The sequence below is a fragment of the Notamacropus eugenii genome, chromosome 3, assembly GCF_028372415.1.
Source record: "Notamacropus eugenii isolate mMacEug1 chromosome 3, mMacEug1.pri_v2, whole genome shotgun sequence".
Classification (NCBI taxonomy): Eukaryota; Metazoa; Chordata; class Mammalia; order Diprotodontia; family Macropodidae; genus Notamacropus; species Notamacropus eugenii.
Window position 1 is genome coordinate 243,588,635 of NC_092874.1, and position 19,120 is coordinate 243,607,754.

At 37.6% G+C, this 19,120-nt stretch overlaps 1 protein-coding gene across 9 annotated transcripts in view; it reads right to left on the reverse strand.

The window, feature by feature from the left end:
* GRIP1 (glutamate receptor interacting protein 1) overlaps nt 1-19,120 on the reverse strand; it is an 806,557-nt gene that overhangs the window by 234,713 nt on the left and 552,724 nt on the right. For all 9 annotated transcript variants that reach the window (XM_072655295.1, XM_072655296.1, XM_072655294.1 and 6 more), the window contains exon 2: nt 6,615-6,695. In XM_072655295.1, the coding sequence (XP_072511396.1) occupies nt 6,615-6,695 (81 nt within the window). The remainder of the gene's footprint in view (nt 1-6,614; nt 6,696-19,120) is intronic.

A 19,120-nucleotide genomic window follows, 5' to 3' on the forward strand; every position in this document is an offset into this window, starting at 1 on the left:
AGATGAGGAAAGTGAAGCGAACTTGCTCCAAGTCACACAGCTATTAAACGTCTGAGGCTGAATTTGAACTCCGTTCTTCCTGATTGCAGGCCAGGGCTGTTCCTACAGCAGCACTGGCTGCTTCTGGTCAGTTGTTTCAGTCTTGTCCAACTCTCCGTGGCCCCACTTGGGGTTTTCTTGGCAGAGATAATGGAGTGGTTTGCCATTTCTCTAGCTCATTTTTCAGATGAGGAAACTGAGGCAAACAGGGTTAAGTGACTTGACCAGGGTCACACAGTTAGTATCTAAGGTCAGATTTGAACTCCAGATGGTGTATTTTCCCAATTCCAGCCCTGGTGTTTTATCCACTGCACATCTATCTGCCTTCTTCAATAATGATAGCATTTTAAAGTCTATAAAACATTTTACAAAAATTATTTGATCTGATCCTTATAACAACTCTGGCAGGTAGGCGCTATTATTCCCATTTTACAGTTGAGGAAATAGGCAGACAGAAGGTAAGAGACTTGCCCAGGGTCACAGTTAGCAAGTCTCTGATGCTGGATTTGAACTCAGGTCTTCCTGACTCCAGAATCAGTCTTGCATCCACTGTACCACTTTAGCTGTTAGCATTTATCTTAACAATGAGACACACATTTTCAGTTTGTTTTTTCCTTTTTAATGCCAGGAGTGAGTGAGTATGTTAGAGGATGCTTTTGCTCATTATCCCAGTGAGGTCACTCCTTTCTTCTCCTATCTCATTTCATCAAGGTACACACAAGTCACATACTCAACTGATCAATGTCACTGCCTGTCAAAGACACTTATGATTCACATGGACTTGTCTTCAAATCTTTGATTTCCAATAAACATCTGCCTTCCTGTCTTTGGGATGTATCCATAGCAGCCCCTTTGACAGAGCTCAGGCTGTCCTGAGTATAATGAGTGAATTGTCCATTCTGGTCATCTCATCTAACCTCTGGTCAACTTAGAACCCTAATCAACAGATCCCAGATAGAGATCCATTTGTCTCCTTAACGCTCCCAAATTGACATGTCTGAAAATAGGCTGCTTATATTCTGGAAAACCTTTTAAGACATTCATCCAAATGAATTGGGTCCTTGAGGTGAGATGTTTCAGTTTTGGTTTTCTATCTTCAGTACCCCATGAGGGATATGGCACACAGTAGGCACAAAATTCGGGAAGCTAGTTGGTGCAGTGAGATAGACCACCAGGCCTGGAGTCATGAAGACTCATCTTCCTGAGTTCAAATCTGGGCTCAGACACTTTACTAGCTAGGAGAATCTGAGCAAGTCACTTAATCCTGTTGGTCTCAGTTTTCTCATCTGTAAAATGATCAGGAGAAGGAAATAGCCATCCACTCCAATATCTTTGCCAAGAAAACCCCAAAAGTAAAATAGCCTAGAAAAAGAAATGGCCAATCACTTTATCATCTCTGCCATGAAAATCCCAAAGGGGGTCATAAAGAGTTAGGCATGACTGAACAATAAAAAGCACTAAATAAATACTTGTTGACTGATCCCACCAGGTATAAAACAAGCCCAAGGCACTGACACATCAGATTACATGCACAGAAACCAGACTTGCCTTGTCTGAACTTCATGGCAGCAGGTAGCCTCTGCTCTTCCCCCCCTTTCCAGTTTCTTTTTGTGTGTTTTCTTCCCTCATTCAATTGTAAGCACCTTGAGAATGGGAAGCATTTTTCTTTTTCATATTTGTAGCTGCAGCTCTTAGCAAAGTGTATGGCACATAGTAGGCGCTTAATGAAACGTTTACTGTGATGTATTTGTGGTATACTTAAGACGAAAATGGTGTAAAATACAGAATTCTTCTAAAGCTTTCTTTACTCACAAAAGAAACCAATTGTATCAAAATATGATTATTTTTTAAACCAAGGTCTTAGATTCTATGTTAAAATCCTAAGTTCTAAACTTTTAGTACTTGGACATTAAAATTAAGAGAATTCTCCTGGGTAGCTGACTATCTGTATGTTCAGTAGCAAAGGAATTCATCACGTCTGCTGTATTTGGGGCATTGTTCAATATGCTATGTCAAGACTAGAAAAAGACAAGATATCTTCCCTGAAAATCAGACAAGTCAAATAAATACTATCTTAGCTGTAGGACTTGAGGTCTAGTTTGACATTCTCTCTTTTCCCTTCATCTAGATCAGACAGGAACAGCATTAAATACCTCATCTCTAAGTGGGAAAACCCACAGATTATTGGAAAACCTGTCAAATCTAGAATCAGAGCATGCTGTTTCCAAAAATTTGGAGAAACCCTTCAAAGTAATCAGTCACACTGGAACTCAAAAGCAATTTGTCCTGTATAAGATATTTGAAACAACAGATTTTTTTTTTTTAAACATAGCGGTTTGGTTAACTTGCAATGCCCTCAAACTTGGAGTCAGTCTTACCTTTGATAATAAACAGCTAGGCTGAAATACAATTTAAAGTGATCTCATTTTTTAAAAAATGTTTTATTTTCCTTCCAATTACACGTAAAAAGAATTTTTAACATTTGATTTCTTAAATTCTGAGTTCCAAATTCTATCCCTCCCTCCTCCCTGCCACAGTAAGCAATCTGACATAGGTTATACTTGTGCAATCATGTAAAACATTTCCATATTAGTTATTTTGTATAAGAAGAAGGAAGGAAGGAAAGGAAAGAAAGAAAGAAAGAAAGGAAGGAAGGAAGGAAGGAAGGAAGGAAGGAAGGAAGGAAGGAAGGAAGGAAGGAAGGAAGGAAGAAAAGAAAGAAAGAAAGAAAGAAAGAAAGAAAGAAAGAAAGAAAGAAAGAAAGAAAGAAAGAGAAAAAAGGTAGAGACAGTATGCTTCAGTTTGTATTTAGACATCAGTTCTTTCCCTGGAGAAAGATAGCATTTTTCATCATTGGTCTTTTGGGATTGTATTGGATCTTTGTATTGCTGAGAATAGCTAAGTCATTCACAGTTGTTATTTTTATTGTTACTGTGTACCATGTTCTCCTGGTTCTGCGCGCCTCACCTTGCATCAATTCATGTAAGTCTTCCCAGGTTTTTCTGAAATCATCATGCTTGAAAACGGTCTCAATTTCCAAAAAAAGAAACGGTAAGTCTCTAGTGAAGAGACAGGTAATTTTTATTATTATTCGTTTTATTTATTTTATCAATACCTATGAAATTTTTCTTTTTTTATTATTTTGACTATTGATTTGATTATTTGGATGATTACTTTTACACATAATTTTTTTTGAAGGCCCTTTCCCTTGCTTGAGAGGACAGAAGTAAACTGAGTTGACTTATTTTGTGTTAGTACAGAGGGTATAATTAAATCAATAAATAGATGTTATAGAAAGGAAATTTTTCGCTTAGTATAAGAATGAATTTTATAATAACCTGGATTGCTCAGTAATGGAACAGCAGGTTCTATAATATGGTAATTCGTCTGTCACAGAAATATTGGGTCAGAGGCTGGAAAACCATTTATTGCTTTCCTTGTCAACTCTGGCAGCATGGTATAGTAGATAAATTACAGAACTAGGGGATCTGGGTTCAAATCCTAATTCTGTTGTACATGCCTCTGGGTTGCTTCAGTATCCTCATCTGTAAAACAGGTTATTGTGGAAAATATTCTTTCTAAAAGTAACATGCAAATTTGGGTTATTGTGATGAAAACATGAAACATGAAAACCCTCAATCTCTAATTTCTCTTTCATCCCTAAGATTCTTTGATATTGTAAACTTGTATTTTGAGGCTATGGAAACATGCCATTTTTTTCTATCATTATTTTCATAGGGATTTGGAAAATATCTGGAAGATATTTTAGTTTTATCTCATGTCATGAAAAGACAGGATGAAAATGACAAATTTCAAAAAAGATATGAATAATGCATCTCCCCTGTGTCCAGAGCAAATGTGTTTTGCTCCAAAGAGATGTTTAATCCATTATCTTCTTTGAGGGGAGTGTGGATAAAAGGATTTCCAAGCAGGATGAGCGTTTAAGAAACTGATAGACCAATTCTGAAGTTAGACAAAAGAGACAAAGTTTACCATTGGTGAAAAATTAAAATATTTTATGTTAAAAAATCAAAGTTGTTCAACCTTTATTGAAGTAAACCAATTTACTTTTTGTACTACGGCATCGTTCATGTCCTTGGGATACTAAAGACCATGGAGGGAAATGGGTCTCAGGCAGTGCAACTGAAGAGTTACTGTAACTTGATGCATCCTCTAGGGGGCACCAAGCAAGCATTCATTGAGGTGACTTCAAAGGATAGCTTGAACTTCTAGGGTCCCTGGAGGTTATAAATGTATATACAGATTTAACTTTAATCTGCCTTTTTAGAATATAAGCCAGGAGAGTCAACTCCCGTTGAGAGGCCAAGGACTACATCACAATGCAGCTGTTATTAAACAAATAAACTTCACATGTGCACAGTTTAAGAGCAACTAGTCTTTTCCCTCCTACCTGAAGGCATTCATATCCAGAAAGTACAAAGAGTTGAATCTCTGACAAGGAAAGTCTTTTCACTGACTTCTGTGACTACAGAGATGAGAAGGGATTTTCTGAGGTTCAGGTCCTAAACATTCCTCTTAAATGTTCAAGTCCCTTGGCTACATCTTCATGACATTTCCAGGCCTTCTCAACAACTAAGTGATTTAACAGAGAAAAGTTTCTCTAAAGAAGGATTACTTGGTCAACTCCGATAATCCTGGGCCTTCAGTATGAGAGCAAAACCTGCTTTGTATGTCTAGTCATTCCGTGCTTGGAATAGGTACTTAATTTGAATATATCAGAAATAGTGAGGATACTAGAATATCTCTTCTCATCAAAGATGCCTCTGCCATTAATTCAAATTGTCTATCCAGAGAAATTAAAATCTGTTTCATGGATAACAAAGGACATCTAGTACCGCTATCTTGAGATTATCATTATCAATAAGAATTCATAGAACATGGTGCAATAATCTGTGGGAATACATATCCTAAAATTATGGATATGAAGAATGTGATAGTATGGTAATGGCAATCCAAAGAGAGATGGAATGATTGGCCATGGGAGATGCAGGAAAATGGGTTTAAGTTATAGGCGGGGATTGAACTGGTGGTTGCTACCTTAGATGGATCCCCAATAACTTTAAATTTCCATCATCCCATGGAAAGGGTGAATATCTCATTCTTACATGGTATCATCCCATAATCTTTCCTATTCTTTCAAGCAGCACCATTAGGCCTAAAGATAAAAAATAAAAATTGTCAAACAAAAGCAATTCATATTGAAATGAATGCCAATTATGCACAAAAATTCTGAGAAACTATTTTTTCCTCTTCTTTTCAAATGTAAAGCCTCGATTTCCATTTGAACTCTATCAATGGGTCCAACTCTGTATGAACAGTTGAATATTTAACTGCATCATTTTCCTCTCATAGAATCATGCACTTAAAAATTAACATGCGGGAGTCCTTAGTAAATATGCAACTAAAATTACGCTGCACCCCATAACCTGGGCTGATTTAGAGCACACAAATATAATTTTGGTTTTTAATATTTAAATATCTTAATGTCTCAGGTCTTTTGGTAAGTGCATTGATTTCCATAAGGGAATCTTTCCATGACTTATGTGTTCCAGATAGATTTGGAGTAGGTAATTCCATTAAAGGGCAGTTAGGTGGCATAGTGGATAGAGTGCTGGGCCTAGAGTCAGAGAGATTCTTCTTTGGGAGTTCAAATCTGGCCTCGGACACTTACTAGCTGTGTAACTCTGGGCAAATGACTTCACTCTGCTTCAGCTTCCTCAACTGTAAAATGAGTCAGAGAAAGAAATGACAAACCATTCCAGTATCTTTGCCAAGAAAACTGCAAATGGTGTCATGAAGAGTTGGACATGACTAACATGACTCAACAACAAAATTTCATTCGTGTGTGCGTGTGTGCGTGTGTGTGTGTGTGTGTGTGTGTGTGTGTGTGTGACTATTTAGTTCTAGAATTCATGTTTTCCAGCAATTCTAAAATTCATAGGTCCTAAGTTTTGGAGTATTCATGGTCATTCATTCCTCCAAAACTTTTGGAGGGTGAAATAATATTTTTAAGCCTATTGTAGTGACTTAATTCATTTAGGAATGAATCAAGAAACCCCTCAATTTTAAAACAGTTGTCAAAGGGAATTATTTTAAGTCTAAAATGCAAGTGAGAAGAAAGGATCTGGGAAAAGGTGCTTCAGGTCTTCAGACATCTTTTATTCAGGAGATGTATCTTCTTCCACTCCAGTTATTTCTTGACCCCTTCTCAACCTATGTGCTATTTATCATTGAACAAATATGTGCCACTCGAAAAAAGTCACCATGAAAAAACAGAGAGGAGAGAAACTGAAAGCAAGTATCAATTCAAGTAATCTGATAAAGGAAGTCCAAGCAAGATGGATTTTTGCAAGTTGTCAGACTCTTCCAAAGCCCACATTCTAAGAATGAATGTGTCAGTCTGAATAAGAAGTTTTCTGAGATACACACTATGTTCAGTTGAATGAGCAACATAAATAAAAAAAATTGGAGGGGCCAAGTTGGAGTTTTCCAGGCTCGTGAGGCAACAAGATTTAACAAATAAAATAACTAATGATTCAGTAATCTGGTCTAACCTGGGATGCTCTGTCTCCTCACAGCCAATGCTCCATCAGGTGGCTTTGTCTGGCTGGCGGACTTAGTGTAGGGACTCTCATCTGCAAAGGTACAATGAAGGATTTGGTTAATTTCAATCCAGGTTCCGGTTCAATGAAGTCGTTTAATAGATTGTCATCTAATTGCCAGCTACCTAAATTCACTGGCAAATACGTGTCCATGATCCAGGAAGAGAATGGCTGATTGTGTGCAAAGAGTAATCAATTATTGTTAAAGAATTCATCTAGAAGATCCCAGAAAGTGAAGAGGAATGTGTGGTTCCATGAAGACAAGTTGTCCATGATCATCAGGAGAATGACTGAGATACAGTAAAATAGAGCTGAGACCTCCCGAAAAGAGAGACCATCTTAGAGATGAATCTTCCACCTCATCGATCATGTGACCAGATACACCAAACCTGATACAGAGAAGGGGTGTGGAGACAAGGAGAACTTTTAGGAGTCAAGCTGAGAACAGAGAAGGAAAGATGACTGAAAAATGAAAAGGCTGAAAGTTCAGTTTGGTTTCAATAGTTCTATTTAAGTTGAGAATAAAGAGACTCAAGACACCATAGAGAACAAACAACAGAATGGTAGACTTAAACAAAGTGTGTCTGCAAGAGATAAAGTTATAAAAATTCTAGGTGGCAAGAACAAAACCCTTAAATATCATTTTTTCCAAGTATTTAAATCAGTCCTTGGACAAAAAAATAACAGTTGGGTCAAACAGTAAATATGTAGGCTAGAACCATATGGAAGGATTCTTCATGGGAATGGGAAGTACATTGGTTAAGGGAGAATTCTTGAGGAGAAATCTTTAAAAATTATTCAAAAACTGGATAAATAAGACATGAACAGGAATGATGTGAAGAGAAGTCCAGCTAATTATCTAGTGAATTCGGTGGCTCAAATGGTTGTTTCTGACCACACTATAAGAGATTTCACAGGAAACCATTAAGAGATGAAAAAAAAAAACTTCTTGTGCATGGAAAACTATTAAATACTACAAGGAACTAATTCAGCAACAAAGCTTTATCATCTGAAACCATTAGTTCTCCTTACTAAGTGGTTCGTATTTCAAAAGTGAGACACCAAATTTTTCCCCAGGATGTTTTTATGGGTTAACTGATTCACTATTACTTCTCAAAATTAACAAGGTCTCTATAAGCAATGACAAAAAGAAAAGATTAAGACTGCTATAAACTACAATTACCTTCATAAATCTAAATCAGGCAGCTTTATATTTACCTTTCATTTTTCATATGTCTTTACATTATCTCAGTTATAAAGATAAATTGCCAGCTTTTACGCATCAAACATGACCTGCCCCCATCATGTCGCTCATGACATGTCATGCCTTTGAAATTCCTCCAAATCACACTCTCTGTCATCGTAAATAACTACATAAAGGTACTGCATTCATACAATTCCAGTGGAATCAGTTCGTCCCCAAACCCCGGACTGCGTGACTTACAGATTGTCATTTCAGAGCCAGACAACGGCATTCAGGTAGTCAGACTGAGGAAGACAGTGCATCATCAGAAACCCTGTACCAGGAGTATAACAACTCTGTACCAGGTCAGAACTAAGTACTAGAATGGCACCTCAGGACTCTGAAATGTTTGCTCATTTTGTCCCTGTTCTAACTTATAACAGCTTTATCTATCTATGTATCTATCTATGTATCTATCTATCTATCATCTATCTATCTATACACACACGCATATATGCATCATACTCCTAAAGGTTTATAAAAAGCTTTATGTACATTTTCTCATTTCATTCTCACAATAACCCTAAATAAGATAAATCTCATACTTACTATTATTTCCACTTCACAGATAAATTAAATGACTTTCCTGTGGTTATACAACTACTAAATGTCACATGGTAAATCAGAACCCAGATCTCACCTGACTTGACTGACTTGACTAAATCTAAAAAAGATTTCGTCTTTTTTTAATAGTACCACCCTGTTCCCTGTTAAACTTTTAATTAATTACGAAATTATGACAGCTGTCAATTAGTTCTTAACCCAGAAGGTTGTGAGGTCATTCAGATCATTTACGCTTTTCAGGAGGAATTTCTATGGGGATTTATCCTGGTTGGTTGGTTATTGTTCTCTGTTCTCAAGGAGGACCAGAATGACATCACTATGCTAGAGCTAAATCTCAGTGAGTCCAACCATGGCTGCTCAGACCAACACAAACTCGGAATGCTCTACCGCAGGTCGGGCACAAACAATCCATGTGAACATTTGGGATGGATTCTCTAAATTTGCACATCTTGTGTTTCTTTTGAGCTATTTCAGTTTTGCTACCCACCTTGCTTTAGAGGAAGACTGGGGCTCATATGCTGCCTCAGATACTCCCTGGCGGTGTGACCCTGGACAAGTCACTTACTCCTTCACTCTCAGTTTCCTTCTTTGCAAAATGAGGATAGTTGTGAGAATCAAATGAGTGAAACTTTAAGTATTTCATAAGCTTTAAAGCATTGTAAAAAACATTAACTATTATGATTTTGACAGAGGTAGATTTAAGCTCAGGTCCTTGAGACCAGAGTCAGTGCTTTCTCCTCTAGCATGTCCCTGCCAGCCCTTCCAGCTTCAAATCCATTAGGATCCTGTGATGCTCTGAAGTAAGAATGGAGATACACATGGAATGCGTATTTTTTTAAATGCCCCAGAGTGACTTGCATATGATAAATCTACAGATCATAGGAAATCAGCTGAGCCAAGAATAAAACAGACAAATAGATCAGAAGTGTAGTTGTTGCTGCTGTTGAGTTGGGTCTCACACTTTGTGACTGCATTTGGGGTTTTCTTGGCAATGATCCTGGGGTGATTTGCTATTTCTCTCTCCAACTCATTTTACAGATGGGGAAATTGAGGCAAACAGGATTAAGTGGTTTGCCCAGGGTCATATAGTTAGTAAGTATCAAAGGCCAGATTTGAGCTCCAGACTTGGTGGTGCTGTATCCATTGAGTCAACTAGCTCCTTCTATATGGGAAGCAGAATTTCTTTTAATCCAAGCATTGGAGTAGAACTATTTAAATATATTCTAAGATTAGTCTGTCAAATGTAAATGAGAGGGGAAGCAGAACTGGGCTTTTTTGCTTTTTCTTTCAAACACTTTTATTTTATTTTTTTCTAATTACACATAAAGACAATTTTTAACATTTATTTTTATATAAAATTTTGAGTTCCAAATTTTCTCCCTCTCCATTCCCTCCTTAAGACAGTAAGCAATTTAATATAGGTTATAAATGTGCGATCATGTAAAACATATTACCATGTTATTGTTTGTCCAGCAACGGAAATAATATTTCCATATTAGTCATGTTGTGAAGGAAGAAATAGAACAAAAGGGGGAAAAACTGAGAAGAGGAGGGGAGAGAGGGAGGAAAAATTTGGAACTTAAAATCTTATAAAAGTGAATGTTGAGAACTAAAAATAAAAAAAAAACATTTTTTCCAAAAAGGGGAAAAACACAAAAAATGAAGTGAAAACAGTAGCTTCGCTCTGCATTCAGACTCCATAGCTCTTTCTCTGCATGTGGACAGCATTTTTCATCATGAATCTTTTGGAACTGTCTTGGATCACTGTATTGCTGAGAAGAGCTAAGTTGATCATTGCAACTATTACTGTGAACAATGTTCTTCTAGTTCCGCTGACTTCATTTTGCATCAGTGCACATCTTTTCAGGTTTTTCTGAAATCCACCTGTTCATCCCTTCTTATAGCACAACAATATTTCATTGCATTCGTATACTACAACTTGTTTAGTCATTTTCCAATTGATGGGTATCCCCTCAATGGGTGTTACTTCCCTCTAAGTGAGTACCTGAAAAGGCTAAGATCTTCCATTACATCCTGGGCCAGAATATATCTGGTCACTGGATGCAGATGGCTCTGGAGGAGAAGTGAGGCTGGCGAACTGTACAGCCCTCCCTCACTCAAAACAAGTCAAGTTAAAGTCATGTCATCATTTCTCTGATGTCATGGTCTTCTTAGAAAACGAAGGATGAATACAACAACAAAAACTATAGAAAGATCTGCTATAAAAATTTTTCTACATGTAGATCCTTTCCCCCTTTTTTATACTCTCTGTGGGATACAGATCTAGTAGTGGTATTCCTGAATCAAAGAGTATTCATAATTTGACTGCCCTTTGGGCATAGTCCCAAATTCTTCTCCAGAATGGTTGGATTAGTTCACAACTCCACCAACAATGCATTAATGTCCCAGTTTTCCATATCCTCTCCAACATTCATCATTTTCCTTTTCGGTCATATTAGCCAATTTGACAGGTGTAAGGTGGTACCCTCAGAGTTGTTTTAATTTGACTTCTTTAATCAACAGTGATTTAGAGCATTTTTTCTTATGACTACAGATAGCTTTGATTACTTCTTCTGAAAACTGCATGTTCATATCCTTTGGTCATTTATCAACTGGAGAATGACTTGAATTCTGATAAATTTGACTCAGAATAGGCATCTTTTCCTATCTCTTCTTTGGTACTCAACAGTTCTTTATAAATTTCACCCAATTTTGCTTTTTTTATGGTGGTTATTCTTTATATATTTGAGAACTGAGGCTCTACCAGAGACACTTGCCATAAAAATGCTTCCCAGCTTTCTGGAAGAAGCAATTGTTAAGGGAAGGGATGTAACATCTTGACACAGTTGTGCCTCCAGTCAAACCCTGAACCAAAATCTTGTTGACATTTTGATTGAAGAGTGAAAAGGAGTTTAGATAAATGAGTGGACAGTCTAGCCATAAGGAATCAGGAAAGGGCAGGTATTTATTATACATATTATATACAAGGCTCTGTGCTAGGTACTGGGAACACAGAGAAAGATAAACACACAGTGATTTCCCCTCAAAAAGCTCACATTCAGATGGAGGAGGCATCATGCAAACAATGTACACACCAGATATACAGAAGGTAAATGGTAAAAGGCAATCTCAGAGCAAAGATCCTGGGGAGGAGGACAGAACTAGAAAAGGTTGCCCTCCACCTCGAAGGTGGGATTTGAGCTGAGGAAGGTCTGAGTTCAAATCCTGTCTTAGTCACTTATTGGGTACAGTACCCCAGACAAGTCACTTAACCTACCTGCCTCAGTTTCTTAATCTGTAAAATGGGAATGAGAATAGCATCCTTACAAAGTTGTGAGGAAAAATGAGATTTGTAATGATTATATGATATTTCAAAGAGTGGAGCACTTGGCTTCGGGTCAGGGAAATCTGGGTTCGTATCTTGCCTCAGACACTCCTTGGCTATATAACCCCTCTCTCTACAGCCCTCACTCTATATAGCATATGTAATAAGATTTGCTATATGTATTATGTATTATATGTTACACATTACATATATAGCATATGTAATAAGATATGGTATGTAGCAAACCTTAAAGTGCTATCATTATTATTCCATGCTATTATATGGCCTATCAGTATGACATGGAGTGACACATCTTATATCTTTATGTAGAATGAGAAAGGCATGAAAGTTGCCATTTTGGGGCCTGAGGGGCAGTTAGGTGGCACAGTGGATAGAGCACCATCTCTGGAGTCAGGAAAACTTAGTTCCAAATCAGCTTCAGATACTTAGAGCTGTGATGACTTTGGGCATTTAACCCCAACTGCCTCCCAGCCTCCCAAAACCCCAACAAACCATTTTGAGGCCCTGGATTGGGGGGGCTTACATTTACTATCATAAGTCCAATGTTCCTTTGAAATAAGTCAAGTCAGAAAAAAACCAAGTTGTGGAAAATTAAGAATCTGAATACAACTTAATTTGACCAATTGGGCTTCTCTGTGCTACTGACTTTCTTTGCCCTCAACTGCACCACTCTTAGGACACATAACAAAGGGTTTGTAGAAGATGTTGGAGCCTATTTCCAAGTGTAGGCAGACATAGAACATGCTGGGCAAAATTAGGTCACTATAAGGTCTAGCTCTGGAGATTGATTTGGAGAGTGAACATTTCACTTGAAAAAAAAAATAAGTGCTGGGGAGGGAAGCTTCTAATGCCCAAAGCACAGCAGGGCAAGCAGCAGGTCAATTTATAGCAATCTCTGCTGACCCTGAGCACTGTGAGAACTGAGTGGTTAAGAGAAGTTTCCAATTCAATTCAAATTCTTTGCCTCTTTTCTGGGCCAGGGACGCTGGTCAGTGACTGCGAAAAAGAGGTACTTCTTGATCCCCTTTTATACACATTTATGCCATAACAGTCAATGGAAAGCTTTAAGGGCATCAGCAAGACAAATACTAAGCTAAAGAAAAGAATGGGTTTGAGGTTCTCCCTCAATGTACCAAGAAACATGTCCTTCTGTAAGAGGAAGATGAGTTTTCAGTGGGGGGTTGATGGTTAACCTGTTCATAGAAATTGTTAAAATATACAGATATCCTTGGACTATAACCCCTTTTCTCCCCAAGCTAATCTAGAATCAGGACTGTTTGGAACTTGAAATATAATGACAAAATGACAAATTGACCAAATAAATTTTGGTCTGAAAAGACAGTAGGTATGGAAAACTGCCTCCAAGATAAAAAGGAATGAGGGAGAAGACAGAGTAAATAAAGCAAACAATTTTCATATTGAAAAACTGGCATATCCAGCAGGTAGTTTTGGTACATATACAATTTCAATGAAATGATTTAGAGGGAAAGACTATCCACTGTCATCTACATTTCCAACAAAATGTTCTGTGTTGCAGGAAGCCTGGATTTTCTCTTAGAAAAGGTGATTGGAAGCCAGGATTCCACCACTAGGTATATACCTCAAGTAGGTCATTGACAAAAAGGCTCCATATGTACAACAGTTAGAGCTGCACTTTTTGTGGTAGCAAATATCTGGAAATGAAGTAGATGCTCATCTGCAGGAGAATGGCTAAACAAACTCAAGTACATGAATGTAATGAAATGTTACCAAACTAAAAGAAACAGCAACCATAATGACTACAGAGAAGCATGGAAGCATTCTACATGAACTGATACAAAGTAAAAGAAACAGAGCCAGGAGAACGTTATCAGCAGTAACTATAACAATGTAAATTGAAAGAATAACCACCATAAAAGAAGCAAAATTAATTGGGTGAAATTTATAAAGAAATACTGAGTACCAAAGAAGAGATAGGAAAAGCTGCCTATTCTGGCTGCTCTGCAGAAATTAGGGTCCACAGTTGTGGATGATTGTATATAATGCTATTTTCTCCCTCAATATACTCATTGGTTTTGGTGAATTCTTTTTTTCTTTTGTCTTTAAATTTTTTGTTTGAAGGGATGACTCTCTGGGAGGAAGGGGGAATAAACACATGAGGAAACAGAGGCACAAAAAATAAAGCTATCGATAAAAATCTATTTTCTTAACAAAAGATGATCAGAATATAAAAAGAAAGCTAATCACCAAAAGAGTAGATATATTTTCAAATGGGCAGTTAGCGCTGAAAATATGACTGAAGAATGTAAAGGAATTATAACGTAAACATGCTTGGTCTTTTTTTTTAATCATAAGAAATTAAGTAAATACTTACGTTAAGGGAGATAAAAATAAGTTATGGAAAAACAAGCAAATCCACATTCATTGAATGGTATATTAACATAGCATCACAAAACACTAAAGGGAAATGAGAGCTACCAATGTCCCCTTCTGGTAACATAAATGAACAACCACAAACTAAGGAGTGTCAGATTTGGAGGTGAAAGCATTAGATAAGTTAGGGCTGGAATACAGAGACCAGATATTTATGTACTGTCAGAGAATGCTCCAAGGACAGAGAAAGCACACTTTAGGAATGGGGGAAAATGGTCAATCTGTTACCTCCCTTCCCCTTTAAAGTTTCCTACTATATCTTAACCAACAGACAAGCTGCTTATATCTGTTAGATATAAATTTGCTGGGTTAAATAGTAAGATTTAAAATCCACTTTGAGGTCTTACACTAAAGGTACTTTAAGTAGTAGTATCTTTTTTAAAAATAACATTTTTTCCAATTGCACGTGAAACAATTAACATGTTTGGTTTTTTTAAGTTTTAAATTCCAAATTCTCTCTCTCCCTTCTGGCCCCACTTCCTGAGATGGTAAGCAATCTGACATAGGTTATACTTGTACAATCATGTAAAATACTTCCATATTAGTCACTTAGCATATTTTTCTTCAAAAAAATATGCCTTTTATTAAAGTGAATTGTTACAATCAACTTATCTTTCCTGCCAAAATGGTCTCTTGCCTACATGTAACCTGATATTTCTACTCCTGTCTGTGTGCCTTTGAACAAACTCTCCCCTATGCATGGAGGACTTCCCTTCCTCACCTATGTTTCATAAAATTCCCACATTTCTTCAGAGAATAGGTGAAGACGTAGCCTATTAAAAGACCTTGTTGTTAGACTTTCCTGCCTGCCAAAATTGCTTCATATTTCTTCTGTTTGTATCTATGTACATGTTGTTTACCTTCAGGAGGTTACAATTTTCTTTGGGGGGAGATGTAACCTTAATTTTATCCTTTTCTCTCTAGTTCCTCGGTCAGTGCCTTGCATACAGAAGGTCCTTAAATGCTTGCTGAAATAACTTGAATTTATTTTTTTTCATACACTGGTCTTACCTAATAGGAAGACCACCAAGAAATTCAGTTTCCAGCTTTTACTTCACTTATTTCTGGAGGCAGCATGAGGTAATGGAATGAGCATTGCACTTGCATTTGGGAGTCCTGAATTCAAAAATGTATGATGTTGGGCCAATTTCCTGCTCTAAAACAGGGATAGCAAATATCAGTACCCCAAGAGAACATACATAGAGAGCTTATGAAGAGTCAGGTAGCAGAGACATCCTGACATAGTGCATAGAGTGTTATAGTTGGAGTGGGAAAGTTCTGCCTTGAACCATAGCTACCTCCAGGGTCACAATCGAACTAGTTAAACCCCATGAGTCTCAATTTTCTCTCTGGTAAAATGGGCAAGTAATACAATTACTATCCTCATTTTACAGATGAGGAAATGGAGGCAGACAAAGTTTAAGTGACTTGCCCAGGGTCACACTGCTAGTAAGTGTCTGAAACTAGATTTTAACTCTGGCCTTCCTGACTTCAGGTTCACCACTACATACCCATTGTACCATGTCTATTTTGGATATATTTATAGTTATTCTTTTCATATATGTATGTCTATGTTTTTATAGACACTTGTTTTCTCCTCCTTTAGAATGTGAGCTCATTACAGAGAGGGATTGCTTCCTTCTTTGTTTTGTATCCCCAGAACCTGGCACAGCGCTGGGCACCTCTCAGGAGCCTAATAAGTATTTATTAAGAAACAGTAGGTATGACAAATGAAGAGTCATGCTTGGAGGCAGGAAGAAGAAAGGGGTCAACCTGCATTATGAGGAGCTTCCTTATCTGGAATTCTTTGTATCAATGAAATCAGAGGGCCAAACCCTATACACACACACATACACACACACACACACACACACACACGTTTATGTGTATACATGCATATGTATATACACATATATATGTATGCACATATATACACATGTACATGCATACACAATTCATAATGTAATGTGTAGGTATACATTAATATATGCATATGATATACCTGTATGTATATACGTACACATATATGCATATTTGGATAGATACGAATGTATAAAACAAAACTCCAAAAAATTCCATCTGTATGTGTGTCTGCGTATACACACAGACACACATACATGTCTCCCAAGTGTCCATATTAGTACACTGCACTAAGACTTTGAGAGTACCAAATACACAGACACATTTACATATGAAGCCTTGGAGCCCTTTTGAAAAATGACATAACATTATATTACAATCTATTTTTATTTGAGCCACATAAGCGGCTAATTTACAAACTTCAAAACCATGATAATAAAAGAGAAATTGGTTTTCAACAGAGACTTTCTGCACTGACTTTCAGATGGTTGCATTAGCAAGAGAACTTTACCGAACCCCCTAACCGGATAGAAGAAAGTTATTTTTGCTAGCACACCTTGGTGGAAGCAATCATCAAGGGCACCTCAGGGTACAAGGCCTGCAAGCTTTTCCTAATGACATCCTAACAGCCGGCTAATCACTATCCTGCCAGGATGATCTTTCATTGACATAAGGACTGCATATTGGCCATAACAAGAACACTTATGAGCTTTCTTTACAGTTCCATCCCATGAGGTTTGAGGTGGGGAAGGAGGAGGACCAGGACCCCCAAATTCAGCAAACAGAATTGTTACTGTAAGAGAGATGACTGAATGGGTTTAGTGGAGCATGTTTTAAAAATGGAAATAGATCGATGAGGGGAACCATCTGTCCCTCTCATTTTCCCCAATTTGGCCAGTCTCCTTGTGCGCCTAACACAGCAGTGGCATGCACACAGTTCATTTGTTTTCACTGCATACTCCAATTGAATTCACCATTTATGAACTTGGGGGGCAAACAGCTAGTATTACAAAAGATGTAGCCACAACTTGTTCCATATCCCTACTGAAACGTCTCCCTTCTTTGAGCTGGAAGGACTACCCAAAGGATAAGGTCAGGGTTCCTTAATACCACATCCGTTTCGAGAGATGGTGGAAATTCATCTAACAGCAGAGACACAGAGAGACAGCCTCATTCTTATCTACTTGTTCCTTAACCTTTTCCCATTCCCAGAACAATCATGGTGCAGGTGTCCAGTTTTTTCCCCCCAAATAACAGCAGTACTCCTGCACAGCCATGACTCTCTCACCACATTCGTTCATGTCAGTGTTGAAGGGCTAGGTTTTTTAATTTCCTCTAACTGAGCTTACACAGCCTATGATAAACAATTTCCAATAAGTAATTATGCTGAATGGAGGCACCTGCTATATGTCATCAGATCCCTTGGTGCCAAGAGCAAAGAAAAGGAGTTTCGGGAGGTTAAACATCATGCCCATTTGCCAAATGATCAGGGGGAAAAGTTCATTTCCATAATAGTCCTTGGAAAACAAAGGTTTGTGGTGGAAGAAACAATCTGACTTTTGAAAAGGAGCGTGACCTGCCCATCTTATTAGTTTTCAGGGCTGAGAAATGAAATGAGGCTATCTTTCTTCCCAGGACATAGGACATTACAGAAATGCATCACAAGGTCCCTCACAGCATCTTGCAGCAAAATATGAACTACAATCGCCTGCAATTTTCAGTCTCAAGTATTTAGGCAAAGAGGATGAAATCAATGAGAGTAAAATGGATCCAACAGTATAATAAAAATACTTTGTTATCAAAAGACTAGAGTAGCTGGTAGTAGATATAAAGTCTTATATTATGTAGGCTCTATTTTAACCTCAATTCTAAAGGCTCTCGGCTCTCTGTACTTTAAATATTTGTTGTTCTATATTATTTTGTATAGTTTGTTTTTCCTGATTCAATTATTTGTTCAAAAAATATTTATCGAGGACACACTACATTCAAGGCACTGTGCTAGTACTTATGAGGAAGGAATCTGCAATCATTTCTGCTGTGGGATTGGAAATATACCCACTTTACAGATGCAAATGTAAGGTGTTCATGAGTCTAAGGGATCTGCCTACAGAAATTCAGTCAGGATGTAATAGAGATAGAAGACAAACCCAGGACTTTTGATTACAAGTCCAGTACCATAACCATACTGTCCCATTACAACTCAAGGTTATTCTACATCAAAATGGCAATCAAAGCTATAGATAGTCCAATGTTTTTAGGCTTAAGGAAAAAAAGCTTTCCCTGTTTGCACTAATTGGTATAGGATGAGTTAGGTAACTTCCTTTATTAGATTTACGTCTAAAGATAATTGAAGAGCAAAGATAATCATATGCATGTAGTACAATAAGCAAATTACAGTCAACAAGCGTTTAAATGCGTATTGAATACCACACAGTATGACTGACATAAAACCTTATGTATGTTCCAATAACATGCCTTGAACCCAGGTCATTCTGACTCAAGGGCTGGCTCTCTCTTCACAGAGTCAAAGTGCCTCTTGGACAATCACATAAATTTAGGAAATGGGGTCAAGTTGTTCATCTTTGTAGGAATTTAAATGAATCCTAAATAATCCACTGCCCCTTACCAGTCTTAGGGTCATACTACCTAATTAATTATTGACCTGCTCATCAATGAAGTAACTCACACTCTGGGTTGGGAAGAGTTATTGGTGGGGTCAAAGTCCTTGGAAACTACATGGCTATTTCATGGCAATCTCTCAAACTTGTTTTTGGTTTTTTTAAAAAAGGGGTTTTATTTAAGCTCATGAGAATATCAGATTGCTCTAGAAAAGTCAGGGAAGGTCAACTTGAAATATTTCCCTCTTCAGGGAGACACCTTCTTGCCCCAGACCTTTCTTCCTTCAGCTGAGAATCTTGCTTCTTTGCCGAGGTCCTCAAAACCAGAGATTTTTCCAGCCAGATTGCTTGATCCCTGCAAATTGGCACACAGCACTATGGTGGCATTAAGAGCATCTGGTAAACCTTGTGGAGG